This window comes from Watersipora subatra, chromosome 8 (assembly GCF_963576615.1).
Source record: "Watersipora subatra chromosome 8, tzWatSuba1.1, whole genome shotgun sequence".
Taxonomy (NCBI): domain Eukaryota; kingdom Metazoa; phylum Bryozoa; class Gymnolaemata; order Cheilostomatida; family Watersiporidae; genus Watersipora; species Watersipora subatra.
Window position 1 is genome coordinate 36,976,317 of NC_088715.1, and position 23,947 is coordinate 37,000,263.

Here is a 23,947-nt window from a genome sequence, read left to right on the forward strand (position 1 = left end):
CATTATCTCACTCATTCAATAGATTGGGCTCTTCCCCATATCCAATGTCATATCTCTGTGGCCAACATGGACCAGAGGCTATGGTAAGATGCTAAGTGAGTTCATGTAATATTGGTGCATTTATAGAGCTCAGTTTTGTCACTATTTAGACTGCAATTTGATGTAGCATTGGGCTGTGTTATAATTGCAAAACAATGTCGTAATGTCATCGCTAAACAAATTTACGACACATTATCAAAAGCAGCTTTATCTCTGCCAGCCCCTAAGAAGTTTCTCGACGAGGCGGTGTATCCCTTCATGCAATTAGAACTGCTATATATTCTAAATGCTTTGCACAATTTACATATTTTGGGTTTCATTAGATGCTTCAAGTGTTAACCTATGTGCTATGTGTTAACAGTTATATTCTGGTTTTCTACAGGAAAACAAAAGACTTTTGTGTTAAACTGAAGCAGTATGCTGAATGCTACCTATTTACTACGTCCTACATACGGTATATATGCTGTTCTGTTTAGATTTGACTTGTACCGTTGAAAGAGATGCCATGATGACCTACTGACCTTTTAATGAAGGCCTTCTGTTTAGGTGTCTCATGACCATTAACGAGTTTTTCTGCTTCTTCTGGTGTGACAAACCAAAGAGCACCGCTGTCTGGTTCTTCTTCTTCCATTTGTATCTCATAACCAGAATCGGCGTCTGTGGAAGATGAAGTCAGGATCTCTCGCGCCCGCGAAAGGGTTGCCTACATGACACGATGTGGATGGCCATCATGTTTCCTTTTTCATAGACTTATAATCTCATTATAATCTCACACTTACATAGAGTAAAAACATTAAAATGTTAACAGCCTTTGAATAGAATAAAAGAGAAGACAATTCATAATTTTTAGCTAAGAATGAATGATTGTTAGCATTACTGTTAAGCAATCCGCAGCTCATATCAGGTCTCCCATAAACTTCATTCATACCATATCTCTAAAACTACTGCCTTTGTAATTTTATAATTCCCTAAATCTGTTTTAGCAGACATGCTTGTACATTGACTAGTCTATTCTACTAAACCAGTGGATACTGTAGCTTCTGAATTACAAGACAAAAGTAATCACATTGATAGAATAAGTTAGACTTATATAGGTAAGCAAAAAAATACCTGTAAGCAAAAAAATTTGAAAAAAAAAGAAAAGATTATTGAATAAGCAGTGACAGACAGTTGCCATGAGTCTGGGACAGTGCAGACAGTTGACATGAGTCTGAAACCATACAGACAAGCGTCTGGTAGAATACAGGCGACAGGTGTAAAGGTCTTTGACAATACAAACAGTATGTGATGATATAAACGGTTTGTACGTGTCTGTAGCAAAACAAAACGTTAGCCATTAGATTTAGTTTGTGGCAATACCTGAAAATATTCTTTGCTAAAAGATTTCACAATAACCTCTGGTGAGGAAATATGGGAGAAACCTTTGGATGTCAGTTGAAGATCTTCTATATGATTCAGCCTTTCTGGGCATAGCTTTTTCGCCAACCAAGAGCCTTTGTACGGGTCATAGGAGTACTGTGTGGAATACATGTAACCATAAGGGTCATACGAGTACTATGAGATGTAACCAAAATGACTAAACATTGTTTCATTGCAGACAAGCCAGACAACTCGTAAGGTTTGTGGATAAAAATCTTCTCTTAAAAATTGTTATACATGAGTTTGAGCATAAAATATATTTTCTGTTAGAACTTTTCTGTATTGCTATTTTATTTTATTGCTAGTGTTCTCTTTTAATTATTACGTCTGCTGAGCGACAACTTCCTCTTTATTACAGGACAGACTGCTTATAATTTGAGGCAGCAGAAACTCTTTTTCAAGAGTATTAAGTAAAATACATTTTCTGTAGAATCTGTTGGAACCTACAACCTTAACATCTGAACCTATAGCTTTTTAACCTATATTTTTGTGACATGAGCCTACATGTACAATCTTGAGACCAAAACCTACAGTCTTGTAGCAAATGTCACATCAAATTAAGCATGAACTTTACCTAATGTCTAAAGCGACAGAGTTGAAACACTGTTTTTGCAGACACACTATGCAATATTTACAAGTAGCTGGCATACCAAAGGCAATAAGCGCCAACCATATTCTGAAACATCTCTGACAGCCTCTAGCGTAAAGCTAAGCTCTTCTTCTGACATTGTGAAAGGGAGGTTGAGTCGACAAAATCCTGGTCTAAAAATATAAGACTTTGAAATATACTAAATCCTCTAGATAATAACTACCAGCTATTCCATACTTCCAATCATAATAAACATCGAGAAGTCAGTGTACACACTTTAGCACAAAATATAGAATCACTAGAAAAAAATACCCATCGTCGCTCGAGTAATAAAAAAGACTTTGCACAGAAAATTAATTTTATGTAGTACACACAACATTTAGTGTTTTAACTTATATGAAGCTGTTTATTTATAAATTTAAATGTTTGTAGACATAAGTCATTTCCACACCACCCAAGAGGTACACAAATGTCGTTACCAGACCACCCAAGAGGTACACAAATGTCATTACCAGACCACCCAAGAGGTACACAAATGTCGTTACCAGACCACCCAAGAGGTACACAAATGTCGTTACCAGACCACCCAAGAGGTACACAAATGTCATTACCAGACCACCCAAGAGGTACACAAATGTCATTTCCAGACCACCCAAGAGGTACACAAATGTCATTACCAGACCACCCAAGAGGTACACAAATGTCGTTACCAGAGCACCCAAGAGATACACAAATGTCGTTACCAGAGCACCCAAGAGGAACACAAATGTCGTTACCAGACCACCCAAGAGGAACACAAATGTCGTTACCAGACCACCCAAGAGTTGAATGATTGCAGTTTCTTTTCTTTGGAGGCATTAGATTAGGTGTAACTTTTTAGAAAACATGCATTTACCAAAATAATTAAAAATAAAAACTATAACTGATTATAGAAGTATTTTGTAATTGAAATTTTATTAGAATAATTTTTCAAGAAATATCATATGATAAATTAATATTGATAACAAAGGAAAATTGGAAACCAACTAGTCAGTAATAGTAATTAGTAATAATAACAATGACAGGAAAATTAACTGTTAATTTAAACTTTAAACTTAAAACACTAAATTCAAATTATGTTTAGAAAAACTCAACTCTGAAATAATAAGAATAAACCAAACTTATATTATGAACTTCTAAATTTATAGAAACTTTATAAATGTAATAACTATTTATTGAATATAAGAGAGTAAGGAATAGCAATACTAATTGTACACGATAGTACAGTAGAACTGTAACTATGTTTGTTCTAAAATGTGAAAGCAATCACAAATCAAAGATTTGTTGAATTCGAAGGAAAGATGTGTAAGCTATTACACAGAGCGAGCACTGTAATGAACTTTCGTGAAACACGCGTGCAATGAACACAATATTAGTCTGTTGAGGAAAAGATATTGCGCATTTTGTAATCTACTACATCCATATTAAAATAAATATTAAATTAAAAATATGCCATAGTCATACAAACAATGATGTTTTAAATAGATCTGATTAAAGATATAATTTTAGTGGAAAGAAATTACCTACAAGTCATAAATAAAGGATTTAAACAGCTTTTGTTCAGATTTAATGATTGTGGAACGCAAGGTAAAAGCCAAAAACTCCCTATAAATTAATGTTTTATAGTGAGAATCAAGGAAAATGTAGTGTAACTTGAAATAGTAATTTGAGCAGATATAATAAATGTAAATAAAGAGAGCAAATAAATGTAGATGTGAAATAATTAGAAAGTATGTAAACTACAATGCTACGATGAAAACGATGTTTTCATCGTAACCATAGCAAAACATGATTTAGTATTAATACAAATTAATACTAACTAGAAAAACCAAATAAAAATAATGAATTTGTTGAATTAATAGTAACAATTAGTGCATAAAAGTGTGTATAAAAAGTCACTATACTGTAACTTCAGTATATTTAGTATATTTATGATCTGCAAAAGAATGTAACATCACAATGTACTACGGTGAGGTAAGCACTGTAAGAAGTTCTTACCTTCGAGACAGACTTATAACATAGGCAAAAGTTGAATTTCATTTAAATGAATTTGTCTTACAAAACACATGCCTCAAGCTAAGGTTTAGTAAGTGTTTTACAAATCTAAACTTCAAATTTATCATCGGCTAAAATTTTATCAACTACATGTATCTGTTTTCATTTTAACTATAACTTACAATGACTAACTAACTTACACTGACTAACTTACACTGACTAACTAACTTACACTGACTAACTTACACTGACTAACTAACTTACACTGACTAACTAACTTACACTGACTAACGGTGAACATCTCTTTCATGCGTTGTGGAAAAATATTTTGGTAAATACCACATCGGAAATTTTGTCGTAATCAGTACAACGACTGCCAAATTTTAATTTCGAGATAAATTTTTGTCGATTTTGTATGGCGGAAAACTAATTCATCCTATTACGGCGATGACGAAAAAGCATTGCGCTTTACAGATTTGGGTAAAAAATATTTTATAACAGTAGGTGCATGGTATCGATTAATACGTAATTAAGCGTGTGCAATCGGGAAAAGAGTACACCGTATATGGTAAAAGCTACAGGATGCTAAAAACTGCGTAGCCTTGAGGTTATAGTGCTTTTAATCTACAACCATTGTAATTAGAGAGCTACAATCTCAAGCATGAAGCGGTCTTGGCAATCCTAGATTGTAGTAGCTATAGCTGGAAACACCGAAAGATAGACTTTGAGAATTGTACATAGATTTGCTTTCTATTGGTGTTAACAAAAGCTCAGCTCAAGGTATAGACTCAGACTTATTGCTGGCCCTTAAAATATCTGCCTATTAATCTCACAATAACCAAACAGCGGCTTAGCGCGCCTAATGTCAATTAATACTATACTATATATATTAGCTACTAATATATATTGGTAGTTAGCGAAGCATCCATTTGATTGGTTGACCTTTGTAGCGTCACAGTGTTACAACTTTGTAGCCCAAATAAAATTTTAAATGATTGTTTATAACTCTGGGTAATTTAGCAGATGGCGGTAGCGTAAACCATCAAGCATGCCCAGACTCGCTCAAATTAATTTCTTTGTCAACAAGTAATGATCTTTAATTACAGCCGAGTTCAGACTAGAGACAGATATCTAAATTGTAAAAATGAACGTACTTTAGGATTTCCTGCAGCTTGTGGTCGCACTTTTCATCTGCCTCACAGTAGCAACTCGAAGCCTTTTTCCTGAAATAAAAACTTCTACTGGCAACAGTCTGTAGAGCAGCTGATATGACACAATATCTAGAGCTACCATCTAGAGCTACCATCTAGTGTTACCATATAGTGTTACCATCTAGTGCTACCATCTAGTGTTACCATATAGTGCTACCATCTAGTGCTACCATCTAGTGTTACCATATAGTGCTACCATCTAGTGCTACCATCTAGTGATACCATCTAGTGTTACCATATAGTGTTACCATATAGTGCTACCATCTAGTGCTACCATCTAGTGTTACCATATAGTGCTACCATCTAGTGCTACCATCTAGTGTTACCATATAGTGCTACCATCTAGTGCTACCATCTAGTGCTACCATCTAGTGTTACCATATAGTGTTACCATATAGTGCTACCATCTAGTGCTACCATCTAGTGCTACCATCTAGTGTTACCATATAGTGTTACCATATAGTGCTACCATCTAGTGCTACCATCTAGTGCTACCATCTAGTGCTACCATCTAGTGTTACCTTATAGTGCTACCATCTAGTGCTACCATCTAGTGCTACCATCTAGTGTTACCATATAGTGCTACCATCTAGCGCTACCATCTAGTGTTACCTTATAGTGCTATCATATAGTGCTACTATCTAGCGTTACCTTATAGTGCTACCATCTAGTGCTACCATCTAGTGCTACCATCTAATGCTACCATCTAGCGCTACCATCTAGCGCTACCATCTAGTGTTACCTTATAGTGCTATCATATAGTGCTACCATCTAGTGTTACCTTATAGTGCTACCATCTAGTGCTACCATCTAGTGCTACCATATAGTGCTACCATCTAGTGCTACCATCTAATGCTACCATATAGTGCTACCATCTAGTGCTACCATCTAGTGCTACCATCTAGTGCTACCATATAGCGCTACCATCTAGTGTTACCTTATAGTGCTACCATATAGTGCTACCATATAGTGCTACCATATAGTGCTACCATCTAGTGCTACCATCTAGTGCTACCTTCTAGTGCTACCATCTAGTGCTACCATATAGTGCTACCATATAGTGCTACCATATAGTGCTACCATCTAGTGTTACCATATAGTGTTACCATATAGTGCTACCATCTAGTGCTACCATCTAGTGCTACCATCTAGTGCTACCATCTAGTGTTACCTTATAGTGCTACCATATAGTGCTACCATATAGTGCTACCATCTAGCGCTACCATCTAGTGCTACCATATAGTGCTACCATATAGTGCTACCATATAGTGCTACCATATAGTGCTACCATCTAGTGCTACCATATAGTGCTACCATATAGTGCTACCATCTAGTGTTACCTTATAGTGCTACCATATAGTGCTACCATCTAGTGCTACCATCTAGTGCTACCATATAGTGCTACAATCTAGTGCTACCATCTAGTGCTACCATCTAGTGCTACCATCTAGTGCTACCATCTAGTGCTACCATCTAGTGTTACCTTATAGTGCTACCATATAGTGCTACCATATAGTGCTACCATATAGTGCTACCCATAGAGTAATCTCCCCCCTAGAGTGATAACTGTGCATTCAACAACACGAGCGTTTCCGGTGCCAACAAGGAGCGTTTAGGCCACGCCCCTTTTTTGTGCTAGTCAATCGTAGTAATTGACAGAACGACAACATCAGCCATGAGAATGATCATGAATTTCCACAGTTAAGATAGTAATTATTGCTCATATTAAAGAAATGATGATTATAGTTTATTACTCTAATATATGCTTATTATTTAAAGCAATTCAATACCTACATGCCTTGCGAAGGCACTGAATAGATAGTGTTAAGTAAGTGAGTTAATGCAATCAGTTACTCCAATGATATACAGCCCCCACACATGGGGGGCTGTATATCATTGGTTACTCATAGATAAGATAGATAGTCATACTGGGGTTGTATTACATTAGTGTGATGGGAAGCTAATCGACTGCCATCAACTGAAAGTATTGACATTGTATGGTGATAGAGTGATTCATTGACCCACAGTCCACAAACAGCCCTTGCATGTAATATTAGATTTCAATACATATCAATCAAATACATAGACTAGCTTGAAGCAAAGATGTCCACTAGTTAGTGGACATCGTTGCTTGATGTGAGCAAGCAAAAAGCTTGAAAGAGTGGGAAATGTTGTTATATGTTAGATGAACATAAATTATACTTAATTATACTAAATTTTAATTATTTAAAAATAAAATAGACTTTTTTATTACCTTATTTTGATTGTAATCATAGCTAAACAGATTATATTTAACCATTACTTGCTAATTATTTTACATTTAAACACATTTACAGTTTTTTTTTCTAATTTATTTCAACAAAACACTTCTTTCATGATATGAAATTTAAAAGTTGTAGTTTTTTGAAAAAGCTTGAAAACCTTTTTGGTTGTTTTCTTTTTCCTATTAATTCATTTGAACTGCTTAAAAATATTTTCTCATTATATGAAGTTTAAATGTTAGAATGGTAAATGTTATATAAAAATAAATTTTCTGTCCAAAGACTTTTTTATTACTCAGGTAACTCGGGTAGTACAGCTCATAGTTGATGGCAGTCGAATAGCTTCCCATCACGCTAATGTAATACAACCCCAGTATGACTATCTATCTTATCTATGAGTAACTGATTGCATTAACTCATTTACTTAACACTATCTATTCAGTGCCTTTGCAAGTCATGCAGATATCAGGGATTACGTGTATGTCACAATTTCCATTTCCATAAAATTTCCATAATTTATTTCCATATTAATTCTATTTCCATAACATTTCCTTACTTCATTTCCATATTATTTCCATTTCCATAACATTTCCATAATTTATTTCCATATTATTTCTATTTCATAAAATTTCCATAATTCATTTTCATATTAATTCCATTTCCATAACATTTCCATAATTCATTTCCATATTGTTTCTATTTCCATAACATTTCCCTTCTTTTCCATAGTGTTTCTATATCATTTCCATAATTCATTTCCATTTCTATAACATCTCCCTACTTCAATTCTATATTATTTCCATTTCCATAACATTTCCATATTATTTCCATTTCAATAACATTTCCATATTATTTCCATTTCAATAACATTTCCACATTTCTAAAATAAAATTTCCATATTCATTTCCCTAAAATTATGGAAATATTTATGTTTATGGAAACAATGATCTACAGGGGGCTGTATATCATTGGCTGTATATCATTGCTGTATGGGGCTGTGGGGGGCTGTATATCATTGATGGAAATGGATATGAAAAAGTAAACATTTCCATAATATGTTTAGTGATCCTGGTAGGAATTGAATTGCTTTAAATAATAAGCATGTATTAGAGTAATAAACTATAATCATCATTTTTTAATATGAGCATAAATTACTATCTTAACTGGAAATTCATGCTCCTTGTTTAACCCTTCTCATGGCTGATGTTATTGATCTAGTCAATCACTACAACTGACTAGCACAAAAAAGAGGCGTGGCTTAAACGCTCCTTGTTGGCACCAGAAACGCTCGTATAGTTATCACTCTAGGGGGAGATAACTCTATGGTGCTACCATATAGTGCTACCATCTAATACCATCTCTAGTTAAGGACAATATATACAGAATGTACAGTTTTAATCTCTTATTTCAAAAACTTACTCTTTTTAGACTTACTCTTTATAGACTTGCTCTTTATAGACTTACTCTTTATAAACTTACTCTTTATAAACTTACTCTTCATAGACTTACTCTTTATAGACTTACTCTTTATAAACTCACTCTTTATAGACTTAATCTTTATAGACTTACTCTTTATAAACTTACTCTTTATAGACTTACTCTTTATAAACTTACTCTTTATAGACTTACTCTTTATAGACTTACTCTTTATAGACTTACTCTTTATAAACTTACTCTTTATAAACTTACTCTTTATAAACTTACTCTTTATAGACTTACTCTTTATAGACTTACTCTTTATAAACTTACTCTTTATAAACTTACTCTTTATAAACTTACTCTTTATAAACTTACTCTTTATAAACTTACTCTTTATAACGTCATTTAACTCTTTCCTTACGTATTTTTTCTCAGATTAGACGTAATTCATTTTTTTGAAATTTGGCTATTTCCGACATGGGCCGATGCAATCGTCACAAAATGAGAATGAAAGAAGTCAATAAGTTTTTTTAGACGGACTAGTTGTGCAGCATCTTATGCACAAAGTCGATTGGCATTTGTGTGGTCGAGGAAAACTACTGAATTGAACAATTAAATTTTTCATTTTTTCAACTTTTAAATGAGCGTAATAATTAATCAAATGAAATGCGTTTTTGTTTATGTGTTATTAAAAAGAAATCATAGGAGTAAGTCTTTTAGTGTAAGTTCAACAGCTCTTTTTCCTTAAGGCATCTTGAACGACTTCTACAGTGGCGCCCGGAATACAAACAAATGATTTTGCATGCCACTATGTGGCGCCCAAAGACGAAAGAGTTGCTTTTTATTCTGAATCTAATAACAAAATTATAATATAGTAAAAGAATGAGGAAACAGTCATGGTTTATAAGTTAGCATCCTGAACTGCCCGGAGACAGGTAACTAGTTTGACCCTCATCATGGAATGTCTAATTTAAAATCGTTCCTGTGCCTCAAAAATACACCACACCAGTCACATGGCTGGCATGGTCAGTGACCAATTCCACAACCCCGCAAAGGTCCTGCTATTCAGGTCTCCCATCTTTTCTCAAATAAAGTATGAGCAAAGTGACAAAAATTGTAGAAAGGGAATGCAAAGCAATATAATTCTTTTTACTTTAGGAGATATTTTTCTGCAAGATTTAAAAAATCCTACTTTTGTGAGTAGACAATTCTACGCGCAAGAGGATCGGTCAAAGTTTTAGATTTAGAGTCGTTTTATGAATAAAGTTTTAACAACTCTAATTGTTTAGAGAAACTGTTTGCCAAAAAATAATTACTCTGTAAGAACAAGTTTGTAAAATCGTATGTACATGTAATTGAGAGTGGTGGGCCCATAAATGAATATCTCTCTGTTTTATCCAAATACAGTATATTGCTGTAAAAAGTAAGACCTATTCTAATGAGACAAGTTTAGCACGAATGTTCAATGATACCTTAAATATCTTTTGAATTTAAACCTAATTAAGGAAGCTTCAACTAAAAACTTATTTCAGTTGGTTCTTGCTTATCGAATTATGTTCTGCATGCTGGCCATATTACGAGCATTTCAATGTTTGCTCAAATAGAGCAGTCAAATAGCCTGAAGAACTACTCAAAGTGTGGACTGGAATAAAGATTCCACAGCCACTAGTAAACTTACCCTCCAATCCCATTCTTGAAATAGCTGATGAAGTATTGAGCATTGATTCCGAGTAGCGCCTATCAACAGCAGCACCAAATCAGCAAATCCATAACTGCTTCCAACTCAGCATTATTATGAAATCATACGTTTTCTGCTCAAAAATTATTAACAAAATATTTAATGCTTACAATAAGAATAGAAATTTTGTAGAAATTCAGCCTGTTTTCCATATTAGAAACTATGTTTATTTATTAACTATTTCTAACCGTGTAAGAGTGGATGCTTTACTGAGCAAGCACCTGTTCCTTGTTTTCAGGTTGGGTTGTGAGACTGTCAACGAGGCAGACTCAGAAAGGAACCAACTAAACCTTATTAATGAAACTGCAGCAAGTTCCACATTTTACTTGGTTTACATTTGACTCGTAACTTAGCAGTTCATCAGAAGCCTCGCCACAGTCCGAATATACAATGTATATATAACAGTCTTTGTAAACATTTGGGCAAATCCCTGATCGATTCATCAGGTAAAATTTAAATATTAGTTTAGCGAGGCATTCGCTCTTGGAAAACATGACAGGTGATTTATAATGAGCGAAAACTATTTTCTCTTTCGATTAATTGTTAATAAAGAGTAGACAATCTCATTATGTTACGATACATTGATTTATATTTTATTTACTGAAATAAGCAATTTGATGATTTTACAAGGTATGACAACTTCTGTGGGCACAGTACCTCGACTAGCTATAGCGCATGTGGGCCTCATCATGCCTTACTTATGTAAAATCAAAGCTTTCACTTTTTTCAATATAATGCAACTGTATTTATTTTCTGCTTCATGTTATATGTTTACCAATTGGGGAAATAAAATACATGCATTAAGCATTCTTTGGAAATCCCCATTCGTTTATCACACACGTAGGGACATTTTATAAAAAGTATGTAAACCCTATATCTTCCAGGAGCTGTTCTACCAGCCTGTAAGTCACTACCAACTCCTATTTACCAGTTAACCACATCTCCTATCACTTCCCTTGACGCATTAAATTACTTTTTTATAAAGCCCAGCGCAAGCACGACTTGTCTTTACGCTTACCTCACCGTAAGGCCCAGCACAAGCGCAACCACCACGCGTTTGTATGCCGTAGAGGTCGTTGAGCAGAGTGGCAATGAAGTTGTGATGAATGAGTTTAGAGACCGTTGGGTGAGTGACAATGAAAGAGAATATAGGGAGCCGGTGTACAGAGCCACACCCGAGTATCAGCATATGGGGACAGTTGTTTCCCCAATATGTCTTGCCTGTTTGGTACAAGTATGCTTCCCTCTCTTCGAGCTGCCTCAGTCCAACAGACTGCAAGAATACATAGACATACAAAGTCTATAGACATAGAGGGCTCACAAACATCAACTTTGGAGTAAGTACTTAGTAAGTTGGAGTAAGTACTTAGTAAGTTGGAGTAAGTACTTAGTAAGTTGGAGTAAGTACTTAGTAAGTTGGAGTAAGTACTTAGTAAGTTGGAGTAAGTACTTAGTAAGTTGGAGTAAGTACTTAGTAAGTTAAAAATGAACTTACACAAAATTTTAGTTGCTTTTATCAGAAAGCATCGATATTTTCATTTCACTTGTGATTGTTTTTGATTTTGGAGGCAGCCTGAGGTAGCGGTTAAAACACTCAGATAAAGCGAAAGTGTGATTATGAAATTGATAGTTGTAAAGAGACCGACAGAATATGAGTTAAGCTGCAGCTTGAACTGAATAGCCGATACCAACCATGGGCCAACCACAGCAACAATAAAGACTAATGATGCCATTTTCCACACATTTTCCCTCGCGTTTTAATCGCGATCAAGTTTTGTTGATTTTAATCTTGAACCACTGTGACAGTCAGACCACCTTAGGTCAGACCTCAAACAGACAGTCAGACCTCAAACAGACAGTCAGACCACCTTAGGTCAGACCTCAAACAGGCAGTCAGACCTCAAACAGACAGTCAGACCACCTTAGGTCAGACCTCAAACAGACAGTTAGACCACCTTAGGTCAGACCTCAAACAGACAGTCAGACCACCTTAGGTCAGACCTCAAACAGGCAGTCAGACCTCAAACAGACAGTTAGACCACCTTAGGTCAGACCTCAAACAGACAGTCAGACCATCTTAGGTCAGACCTCAAACAGGCAGTCAGACCTCAAACAGACAGTCAGACCACCTTAGGTCAAACCTCAAACAGACAGTCAGACCACCTTAGGTCAGACCTCAAACAGGCAGTCAGACCTCAAACAGACAGTCAGACCACCTTAGGTCAGACCTCAAACAGACAGTCAGACCTCAAACAGACAGTTAGACCACCTTAGGTCAGACCTCAAACAGACAGTCAGACCTCAAACAGACAGTCAGACCTCAAACAGACAGTCAGACCTCAAACAGGCAGTCAGACCTCAAACAGACAGTCAGACCTCAAACAGGCAGTCAGACCTCAAACAGACAGTCAGACCTCAAACAGACAGTCAGACCTCAAACAGACAGTCAGACCTCAAACAGACAGTCAGACCTCAAACAGACAGTCAGACCTCAAACAGACAGTCAGACCTCAAACAGACAGTCAGACCTCAAACAGACAGTCAGACCTCAAACAGACAGTCAGACCTCAAACAGACAGTCAGACCTCAAACATTAAAACATTAAAAAAACAACCGCTAATGATAAAGAAATAATCGGCACTTTCTCATGAAATCTACTTAAGATTTGTGTAGTTCATCTTTACGAGTTTACTTCTCAAAACCGTATTTATATTATATTTATATTGTATTTATATTATGTTTATATTATATTTATATTGTATTTATATTCTATTTCTATTATGTTAATATTGTATTTATATTGTATTTCTATTATGTTTACATTATATTTATAATGTACTTCTATTATATTTATATTGTATTTATAATGTAATTCTATTGTATTTATATTCTATTTCTATTATGTTTATATTGTATTTATAATGTATTTCTATTATGTTTATATTATATTTATATTGTATTTATAATGCATTTCTTTTATATTCATATTATATTTATAAAGTATTTCTATTGTATTTATATTATATTTATATTATATTTTTGTCTGCTCAGCAATCACATAACATGGCAATCAATTAGCCATAAGTTGTGTTCATATACAAGCTAATTATATCATTTTGACGATTAATTCTGTAATATAATTCCATGGTTTTATGAGATCATACAAACTACATCTCAAGGCATCATGTACAGAGCACACATTGAGTAGACATGCATATATTGCACTGGAGTTGAGGCTATATGTAGCAGTACGGTGCTTTTCAGTTGCTTTACAGTTGCTTTACAGTTGCTTTACAGTTGCTTTACAGTTGCTTTACAGGTGCTTTACAAGAGATTGCTTGACAGTTGATATAAAAACAGTTGGCTTACGTGTTTTATTTTGAATGCTAGAGAAGCTCTGATTGATTCTATGATTGATGGTGTTCCTCCTTCCTCACGAGCTTCAATATCTGAGAGATATTCATGACCTTCCGAATACACCTGTGAAATACATATCAAGGTACCTACTTGCAACACATTCATCATGGTTCATATATACTATGTTACATAGTATATATGAGTGCATTTATATATAGATATATATAGATATATATATATATATAGATATATATATATATATATATATATATATATATATATAGATATATATATATGTATATATGTATATATATATATGTATGTATATATATATGTATATATATGTATATATATGTATATATATGTAAATATATAAGTATATATATATGTAAATATATATGTATATATATGTATGTGTTAGTGACTGCATGTCTGCCCTAATGCAAATGTGATTTTACAATTGCATATGTGTTTATGTATAATTATAATAATTACAATAATAATAAAAATAATAATAATAATGTATATAAACAAGCATATGAACAAGATAGTCGGCTTGTATTTAGTTTGCCTTCTCTATAAAAACATTATTTCCGTCCATCTACGAAAAGGCGGTTTTAGGATAACTTTATAGACTCTTCCTAAGTCAGATTAGCTGCAGTTATCATTGGCTGACAAAATAAAGCCGCTATCATCTTGTATGCTTGCGATAAACAGTGTCAAGTATGAGTACAGGCTCTATTGCAGCATTGGATGCATTTGGATGCCAGCAACCATGAGACACATACACGTAAGCAGTACTATATTGTCCTATTAGGAGTCTCCGGATCTATCCGGAGCCCTTTTCTTCTGTCAAACTCTCGGAAATTGCGAAATCGGCATAGTGTACAACTGTACATGGTGGAAGTCATTATGTGGCACTAAAATTCACAGGCCTGTTTTCCCTGGAGCGGCCTGGCAGCTGAGTTGCCCCAACCTTTTAGTGACTTTTGGCAGCTAATTAGTAAGAATTTCAGTCCAAGCTCATTCACTTGGAATTTCCAACAACTAATTACCTAGCGCTCTAGTGATGAAGTGGAGAGGCTCACTAATCATAGTATTATTGGTTTTGCCTGCCACTAATGCAGTGAATGAGAGATACTTTTTTGCGTTGAAGCGAATCCAAATATCGATGAGGAACACCATGGGGCAGGCTGTCTAAATAACCTTCTAATATTACACATATATAAAGATGTTGAAATAGATAACAGAATCAGTTGTGAAAGATTTCTGCCATGGACACATTGACAGAAGAAAAGCTTTGTAAAAGACAAGTGTTAAGCTATAACAATCAATCTTCTATGTACACATGTACATGTATGTATATTTATGAATATAAATGTAAATATACATATACATGGTTACAACTCAAAACCATGTAACTCTGTGGCTAGCTTTCTTTGCAAGACTTGAAATGACTCACCTTGGCAGGACCTGGATATCCACCTTAAATAATACAAGATACACTTTGAAATGCTCTAATTTTGCTCCTAATTCTCAATTTTTTTAGGGGAGGGCTCCCTCCCCCAAACCCCCTTTTCCTGGGAGGGAGCTTCGGCTCCCCTCCCAGACCCTTCCCGCGTCGTCCCAGACCCTCCCCCGAGTCGGGCCTTCGGCCCTGTGGCAACTACTAATTGACAGTCTCCTGACCACTTTTTTGGACAATACAGCCCTGCGTGTACGTGTACACGTACGTGCTTTCTAATTCGAAGCAGATATTGTTGCAGTTACAAAGCGAAATGTGTTTCATTATGTGTTTCGTTATAATACTTTAGCTCAAGTGTTAAAACTAAAATACTATCCTGCAGCATTTTTACTATAGTAAGAGTCGTGCCCCTCCATTTGTCCAAAGCCACGCTAAGAGCGTTAGGAAAAAAGATTACAACGCAGGGGAAGCAAACCCAGATACTCAAATTCCCAGCAAAACACACTAGAATCTGCACCACTCGACTACATTCCCCCACCTGGATGTGTAATACGTAAGTAGCTTGTGCAGATACCAACTACTACTAGTAACTATAATGTCAGCATACCAACTACTACTAGTAACTATAATGTCAGCAAAACAACTTTCATCGTCTCGATGATTAAAGTTGAGTGGAGATTTTTAATTTATGATTGAAAAAGGAGTTCAAATGTGTAATACTTTATATGGAATATGCTTACAGGCAGCATAAAATTAATAGCAAAAGTTCTTAAAATCTTTGCCCATGTTCTGTCCAGGCAATATGATAATAATAATGATAATAATGATCGAGAATACATTTATTAACTATGCCTAATCTTATAGGAATGAATGCTTCAAAGCCACTACGTACTACTATATGAGTGATATCCCTGTATAGGTCTACCGCTGTTCTAGTCTTTCTAGCTGTTATCGTATATTTATGTCGAAACACTGAACTGCAATCAATACAGCCGTGATACGTGATATGCAATTATACCTATTGGTAATAGCCATCACCAGACCAGCATGACAATAACATTGTACCAAGACCTATGACTATGTTGATATACATAGATATTGCTTGATTACATAACAGTAACAATAGACTCGATAGACTATAGAACAATAGACTTAATCAACCACCTTTCTCAAGGCTGGAATCTGCACTCACTCACCTCGACTCACGGACTGCTATGAAATTCACTCAGACTATAGTACGCGCGTGCGGATATTAGCTAGCCATTAGTGTCTCGTCTCAGTTTAAAATGTTGGTTTTGAACACGAGCAAAAACAATCACAAATTATCTAAGATATTCTACGGCAGCTGGCTGCTGGGCAACTTGCCTAAGTTTCGAGGTGAGAAACACCTGACTATATGTCAAGATACCCTATATCTTGTATTTTATTAGCCATATATATCATAGCTTAAAATAGTACGTACTACATACATACTGTGTATATATCATACTGTATATATAATGTATCATACTGTATATATACAGTATGTATATATACAGTATGTATATATATACAGTATGTATATATATACAGTATGTATATATGCTATGTATATACATAGCATATGCATAGCATATGCTTACATGCATGCTACAGCATGCTACATATGCATAGCATATGTAGCATAGCATATGCTACATACTGCATATGTATATATGCAGTATGTATATATATACAGTATGTATAATATTCAGTATGTGTATATATACAGTATGTATATACATACTGTATATATAATGTATATATATATACAGTATGTATATAAACATACTGTATTTATATACAGTATGTATATTATACATACTGCATAATATACATACTGTATAATATACATACTGTATAATATAGACTACATACTGTAGAATACACATACTGTATAATACACATACTGTATAATATATAATTATAAATATACATTATCTACATGATGATTTTGATGATTTTTACCTCCTGGTAGAAATCATCAAAATCACCGTCATTAAAAAATAGTAACAGAGCAATATGTTAACCTGAGTAACTACATGTATAGCTACATACAATAACTTAGGTGCATTTTGTGGGTATGACTTGCATGAAAATGTAACATTACAATGTACTACGTGCAGTACGTACCGTAGAGAGTTTTTACCTTCGAGTCAGACGTGTAACATATATGCTGAATCTAACTTAAATGAATTTAGCTTACTAAACACACACTTAAAGTAGTACATACTTTTAGTATGTACATTATTTTAGTAAACTTCAAATTTGTAACTAAAATTTCATAATTTATCTGATTGCGAATCTGTTTTTATTATAATAAACAACGCCAAACTGAGCGGAACTGAGATAGCGAACAATCTATATCTCTTTCCGGCGTCGTGAGAGGTATTTCGGCAAATAGCACATCACAATTTTTGTTATTTTATCGTAATCAGTACGACAATCGCCAATTTGATTTCGAGAAACAATTTTGTTGACATGGCGGAAAAACAAATTTGCCCTAGTATGGCAAGGACGAAAAAGCATTTTGTTTCATAGAGTTCAGCAAAAAATATTTTATAACAGGGGCATTGTAACTCGTTGTGGCAATGTATCAATTATTATGTCATTTTGGGTGTGCAATCGAGAAAAGGATATACGGTATATGATAAAAGCAATAGAATTCTATGGACTGGGTAGCTCAGCTCAGTGGTTATTAGATGCGTGTTTAGAATCTTGCGGTTGCAATCTCTATGAGTTCAAAACCAGCACAAAGCGAACTTTTTATTTCAAGATTTTAATAGCTATAGTTGGACATACCGAATCACAGACGACACACAAACACTGAGATTTATATATAAATATATATATATATAAATCTATTTGTTTATATATACATGTACACGTATAGATGTATATATTTAGCTTTGCGGCACAAACTAAAATGTCAACGCCCTTCGACACAGTCAATTATTATTTTATTTCACCGTTCACTTGCATTCAGCCTCTATTCTTCTTAGTTAGTTTTGATCATACTGCCAAGCAATCATAAAGATGTGTATATCTGCTAGTACATAACTGATCGGTGCTATTAAATCTACTAGTATATACACAAACACGCATGCCCGCGAGACCTGACCATCTAGTATGCTCTCTAAGTAATTCTACGAGCTGTTTTTTTTAAACACTGGGTTCTTGTTGCCCACCTTTAGTGGGTAGACAATTTCTCTTTGTTTTCTAAGTTCTCACCACTTCAAGGAATGCAGCTGCAATTTTGTTAGATTTTTTGTAGGAATCTTACGAAGGCATAGATGACCTAGAGTTCTTCTATAAGCTTGTGAAAGTCCCAGGTGAAGGTCGGAGAGAGAACTTACATAGTTGACTGTGCCTCCTCCGGTGATCACGGGTACCTTGTTCTTGAACAGGTGTTTCTTGGCTATAAGAAGACCTGGAGTCTGTGGACCTCCAAGGAATTTGTGTGGTGAGATGAAGACAGCGTCTATGCTTCTGTAACAGCAGTGTGCATTGGTGTGTATTGGCAGCTGGCAGCAAAAGACTCTACTTGAGCTTATTTGGATGTTGGAGTGTTAGGAGCAAAGCTGCGTGTTAGTATCAGCCACAAATGTACTTACAGTACGTACAGTACGTACAGTGCATACAGTACGTACTGTACGTACTGTACGTACTGTATTTACTGTACGTACTGTACGTACTGTACGCACTTACCCTCACCCTTACACTTACCCTTACACTTACCCTTGCTTTGAGTGATTTAGATCGATGTTGAGATAAGGGGCGCCAGTGGCATAATCCCAGAAGGAAAGAGCTCCATACTTTTTCAGAAGTCTGGTCACTCTTTTAACATCAGATATGATTCCAGTCACATTGCTGGCAGCACTGAAAGAACCTATCACAGTCTTTCCTGCAGAGTGCTGCAACGTATTCAGTTCTCAATTAGCCAACAGAAGGTAACATAGAAGGCAACTTTATGTGCCTATAAACAAAAACTTGTAATGTGAGAGGCTCTTTTAGGTTTCAGTCGCTAATGAAAGATATCTAGTTAGTTTTCATATTACCCTTTTTATCGTTAGTTGCAATGTTACACTTGTTATTGTTAGTTACAATGTTACACTTGTTATTAGCGCTTGTTACTTTACTCACAATAACTTTGTTCTCAAGGTCATAAAGGTCAAGCTGCCCTGAGTGAGTTTGAGATATTGTGTGTACAGTAGCTCCGGATTCCTTCCAAGGTAGTATGTTGGAGTGGTGTTCATATGGCCCTATTAGGACCACCTGTAAGATAACAGTCCAATCATGTCCAAATCATTTCTGAATCTCGCATTTTATTAGGGCTTGACAATTATTGATTATTGATTCAATATGGAGATGATTGTGTGATTATATACAGTAGCTTAACCGATCTATTGAATGAAAAGCTACAAAGGTTTACATGTTTATTTACTACAGTCGATGGAATGAATGCAGTCAGAATGCTCGCATCTCGGAGTTGCCCACTCTTACTAGGTGAATGAAAGCATTTCTATTTCATTACCCCGGTTGATATTTCTGTTTACACGGAATATTGTTGTTCCTGTTAAAGGCTGCTGGCAGACCAGTCAGCAGAAAGAGAGCGATTCAAGGTGAGGTGCACTTTTCTGCCACCCCCAGTGGTGTTTAGAGGTCAGGATATCTAGACTATCGTATCTCTCTTTTGTTTTCCAGAATATTTTGCAATTTTGGGATGCTTGTCAATTTTAATCTTCTACTTGTGTCAACTGTATAGCTTCACGTATATATGGCTCCGGTGTCTTCGGTGTCAACAAGGAACTAGTGAGACAGCAAGAAGCTAATACAACTGTGAAAGAGCTCGAGTCGATAAACCGAACCAACCCACTTGATGAGACTTTTGTGTGCGAAACAATAATCAATAGCCTAAGACAAGCTCTTTCAGCACAATTAGCGTCTGAGAATAAATAATTGCTTGTGCTTATTATACAGATAACATGAAATGGCCAGCCATAAAACATGGGTGCTCAAATGCTTTAGGTGTCTGCATCCACTAGAGATAAATTGGTTTTTTTGTAATGGTTTTAAGTGGAACTGCTACACCGGGTTTAGCTTTTTAAAGCTTGTCGGCATAACTGCTGCCCATGTAGAACTTGTAGAACTTGTAGAACTTGTGGCGCTAGCTCAAGCGATCAATGAGTAGAGTCAATAAATGCAAACACCTCTTTCATAAGATATTTGTATCAAAAGCTATTTATGCATAAGAGTTTATTGGATTTATACACAGAAATGTGTATAAATCCAATAAACTCCAGTCAGGAATTTAGTCGCATTAGTCAGGAATTTTGTCACACCTTACAAGCATACTTATATCATATAACATAATGACATATCATGCAATAATGTCATATCATATAATATAATGCCATATCATGCAATAATGTCATATCATATAATATAATGACATATCATGCAGTAATGTCATATCATATAATATAATGCCATATCATGCAATAATGTCATATTATATCATATAATATAATGACATATCATGCAATATGTCATATCATATAATGCCATATCATGCAATAATTTCATATCGTATCATATAATATAATGCCATATCATGCAATAATGTCATATTATATCATATAATATAATGCCATATCATGCAATAATGTCATATCATATCATATAATATAATGTCATATTATGCAATAATGTCATATCATATAATATAATGTCATATCATTTAATATAATGTCATATCATATAATTTCGATTTTCAATGGTTTTCTTAAATCTGAATTTACTAGAATTCGTGTCATGAAGAACGTCACCGTCGTATAAGTCGAGGATGGATTTTTAAACTTGAAAATTGGATTGAAATTTGTAAACTTGAAACTTGTGTCAGATTTTTGACTTACACGCTTAAATATACGATAATTTAAAAATGAGAAAAATAAATTTAAATTTAAATTGTTAAACCAGCATTGCACCCAATGTAAAACCTTGTAAAACCTGTAATTAGGGTTTTTGCTTTCCGTGACTTTCACATGACCTCGGCATCAAATGGGCAAGTTCAAAAGCCACCAAGCTAAATTTTAGTACTAATGCAAAGCGGTGGAATATTTGAAGAAACATTTTAGAATTTACTAAATACCATGAAGCTTGTATTACAGAAAGTAATTGGGTCAAAGATTAGAAATGTTAAAATATTACATCAAAACTTGTCCATCTACAATGTGACCAATTGAAAATTCTGTTTTGGATTTCACTGAAAGTTTTACCTTTTGAATGTGGATCATTGCAGTATATTTATTGTTGATCAGCCTGGTTCAAGCTGGCTACGCACTTGCAAATGAATGTCTTCACTGGCTGAGAAGAAAAGCAATGTACTAAGTTCTTAATTAATGAAATGAGCTCAAAAGGATTTCATTTCTGTCCACAGGTGTCCGACTCATTGCACCTGAGGCGCTGGCGATATTGGGAAGTGTGAGTCACGATTCTGTACTCAATTATTAATCAGCCAAACAAGAGAGACCACCCATGATGACAGGAGGAGTAAGTGCGCGGTACAGTGCACACTGTACAGTGCACACGGTGTTCACACCGCCTCCTTTCAGTAGAGTATCTAGTATTTGGACTAATGTTTAAGTAGTCCATTTACACCGGTATTCGTTGTGTGCTCTTTCAGAAAGCCATATGAATACTCATGAAGGGTGCATGTTGTGGAACATTTGGAGTTATCAGCTCATCGCAATTGCAACATTTTATCACAACCAAGCCTATGGGGAACTTACCGTTTTGGCTGGATCCAAACACAAAACAGATACTAGCTTGTGGATGGCTCCGGTAACTCCAGAGCCGGTAAACAGCAGGACATCATCCTCATTGGCATTGACACACTTTTTTATGTATGATCTAGAATACATGATGAGTGTAACTGGCAACAGATTGCATCAGGTCAGCAGTTGAAACTAGATGATTGACAGGAGAACCAAAATGGCAATAAAATGACAACTCAAATTCAATGGCATAAAATGAGATCAAAACATCTGATAATATGAGCAATATATATAGTAGCATTTATATAGTACATGTATATATAGTTATATATAAACCTTATACATGTATATAAAATATATACATGCCGATTCAACTTGTGTGCGCTTTACTTAAAGACAAACATATTACTGTAGGATGTGATCAGGCATTATTAGCTTCATTTGGCTAAATACACAAAAGTTGCTTAAAGCAACTTGCTTATCCATGCTTCCGTTGCCATTAACATCTTATTGTCTCTACTCTTCATCATATTGCACCCTATTTGGATTCTATGGTCGGCCATATTAGTATTATTGTCGACCGTCTATCGTACTCTTCATCATATTGCACCCTATTTGGATTCTATGGTTGGCCTTATTAGTATTATTGGCGACCGTCTATCTTTGTATACGTCGCACCATAAAAAACATAAATAACTATATATACAACTTCTGCGAGTGTGTTTGGCCAAATGAAGCTAACAATGCCTGATCAGAGCCTACAGTAATATTTTCACCTTTAAGTAAAGTATACACAAATTGAGTGTTTTAAGAGATTAGTGACAAATATAATTGGTGGCAATTTCAAACAAACCTTTTAATGGTTAAAGCTTCGATTCCAGCGCTGCTTCTCTGGTTGACAAACGTTCAAAGTGCATAAATGCTTTAAAACAACATCCTCCAATTCCTTTTCTCAGGGTCTTTTCCCAACAATACTTTTCAAATTTGTTCTAAACCTGCCACTCAAATTGCATCACTTTCACCGCAACCATTCAAAATAACCTCTAAAAATTACTAAATTTACTCACCAATCTCACAGACCCATGACCTTTTCCAATGACTCCTTTAAATGACCTTCACCACTGGCCATTCTTTCCAAATCACTTCTGTCGATTTACCCAAGCCACATACGATAGTGGTTCGTCAATTTAAAAGCAAAGTTTGACTTACCTCGAGCCTTCTCTTGATAGGCTGGTCTGTCTGGCTGTTAAACAGGTAGATGTATGAGTGTTGGCGTATCTGTGGCACACTTCATTCGCTATGTAATCTTCAACAAATCGTACTGGCCTGAAAATATTGGTGATCACTGATCATACATGAAGGTTTCTTGTCGTTGAGGTCAAAAAGAATTGGGGTGACACGATTGGGCCACCTATACCAGAGCCCCATAAATGACTATTATAACAATTCCTACAATAATATGTGGTTAGTTACACCTAACGACCCTACAAAATTAGAAGATACTGCGAATTTAAATATATACCACACGGTATAGACGGTATACATGAATTTACTAGGGTATATGATGAATTTGATTGCTCAAGGATGTAGACACGCGCTCTGAATAAAAGAAGCCCGACAT

At 35.1% G+C, this 23,947-nt stretch overlaps 1 protein-coding gene across 1 annotated transcript in view; it reads right to left on the minus strand.

Annotated features, from left to right (window-relative positions):
• Positions 1–688: 688 nt before the first annotated feature.
• LOC137402510 (probable cysteine desulfurase) overlaps positions 689–23,947 on the minus strand; it is a gene marked incomplete at its 3' end in the record, with an annotated part of 28,870 nt that continues 5,611 nt past the window's right edge. Inside the window, exons 4-13 of the mRNA XM_068089011.1 lie at positions 23,536–23,652; positions 22,342–22,462; positions 19,694–19,825; positions 19,289–19,464; positions 18,907–19,039; positions 14,080–14,190; positions 11,729–11,983; positions 10,651–10,709; positions 2,109–2,220; positions 689–742 (exon numbers count right to left, since the gene is read on the minus strand). Of these exons, the coding sequence (XP_067945112.1) occupies positions 689–742; positions 2,109–2,220; positions 10,651–10,709; positions 11,729–11,983; positions 14,080–14,190; positions 18,907–19,039; positions 19,289–19,464; positions 19,694–19,825; positions 22,342–22,462; positions 23,536–23,652 (1,270 nt within the window). The remainder of the gene's footprint in view (positions 743–2,108; positions 2,221–10,650; positions 10,710–11,728; positions 11,984–14,079; positions 14,191–18,906; positions 19,040–19,288; positions 19,465–19,693; positions 19,826–22,341; positions 22,463–23,535; positions 23,653–23,947) is intronic.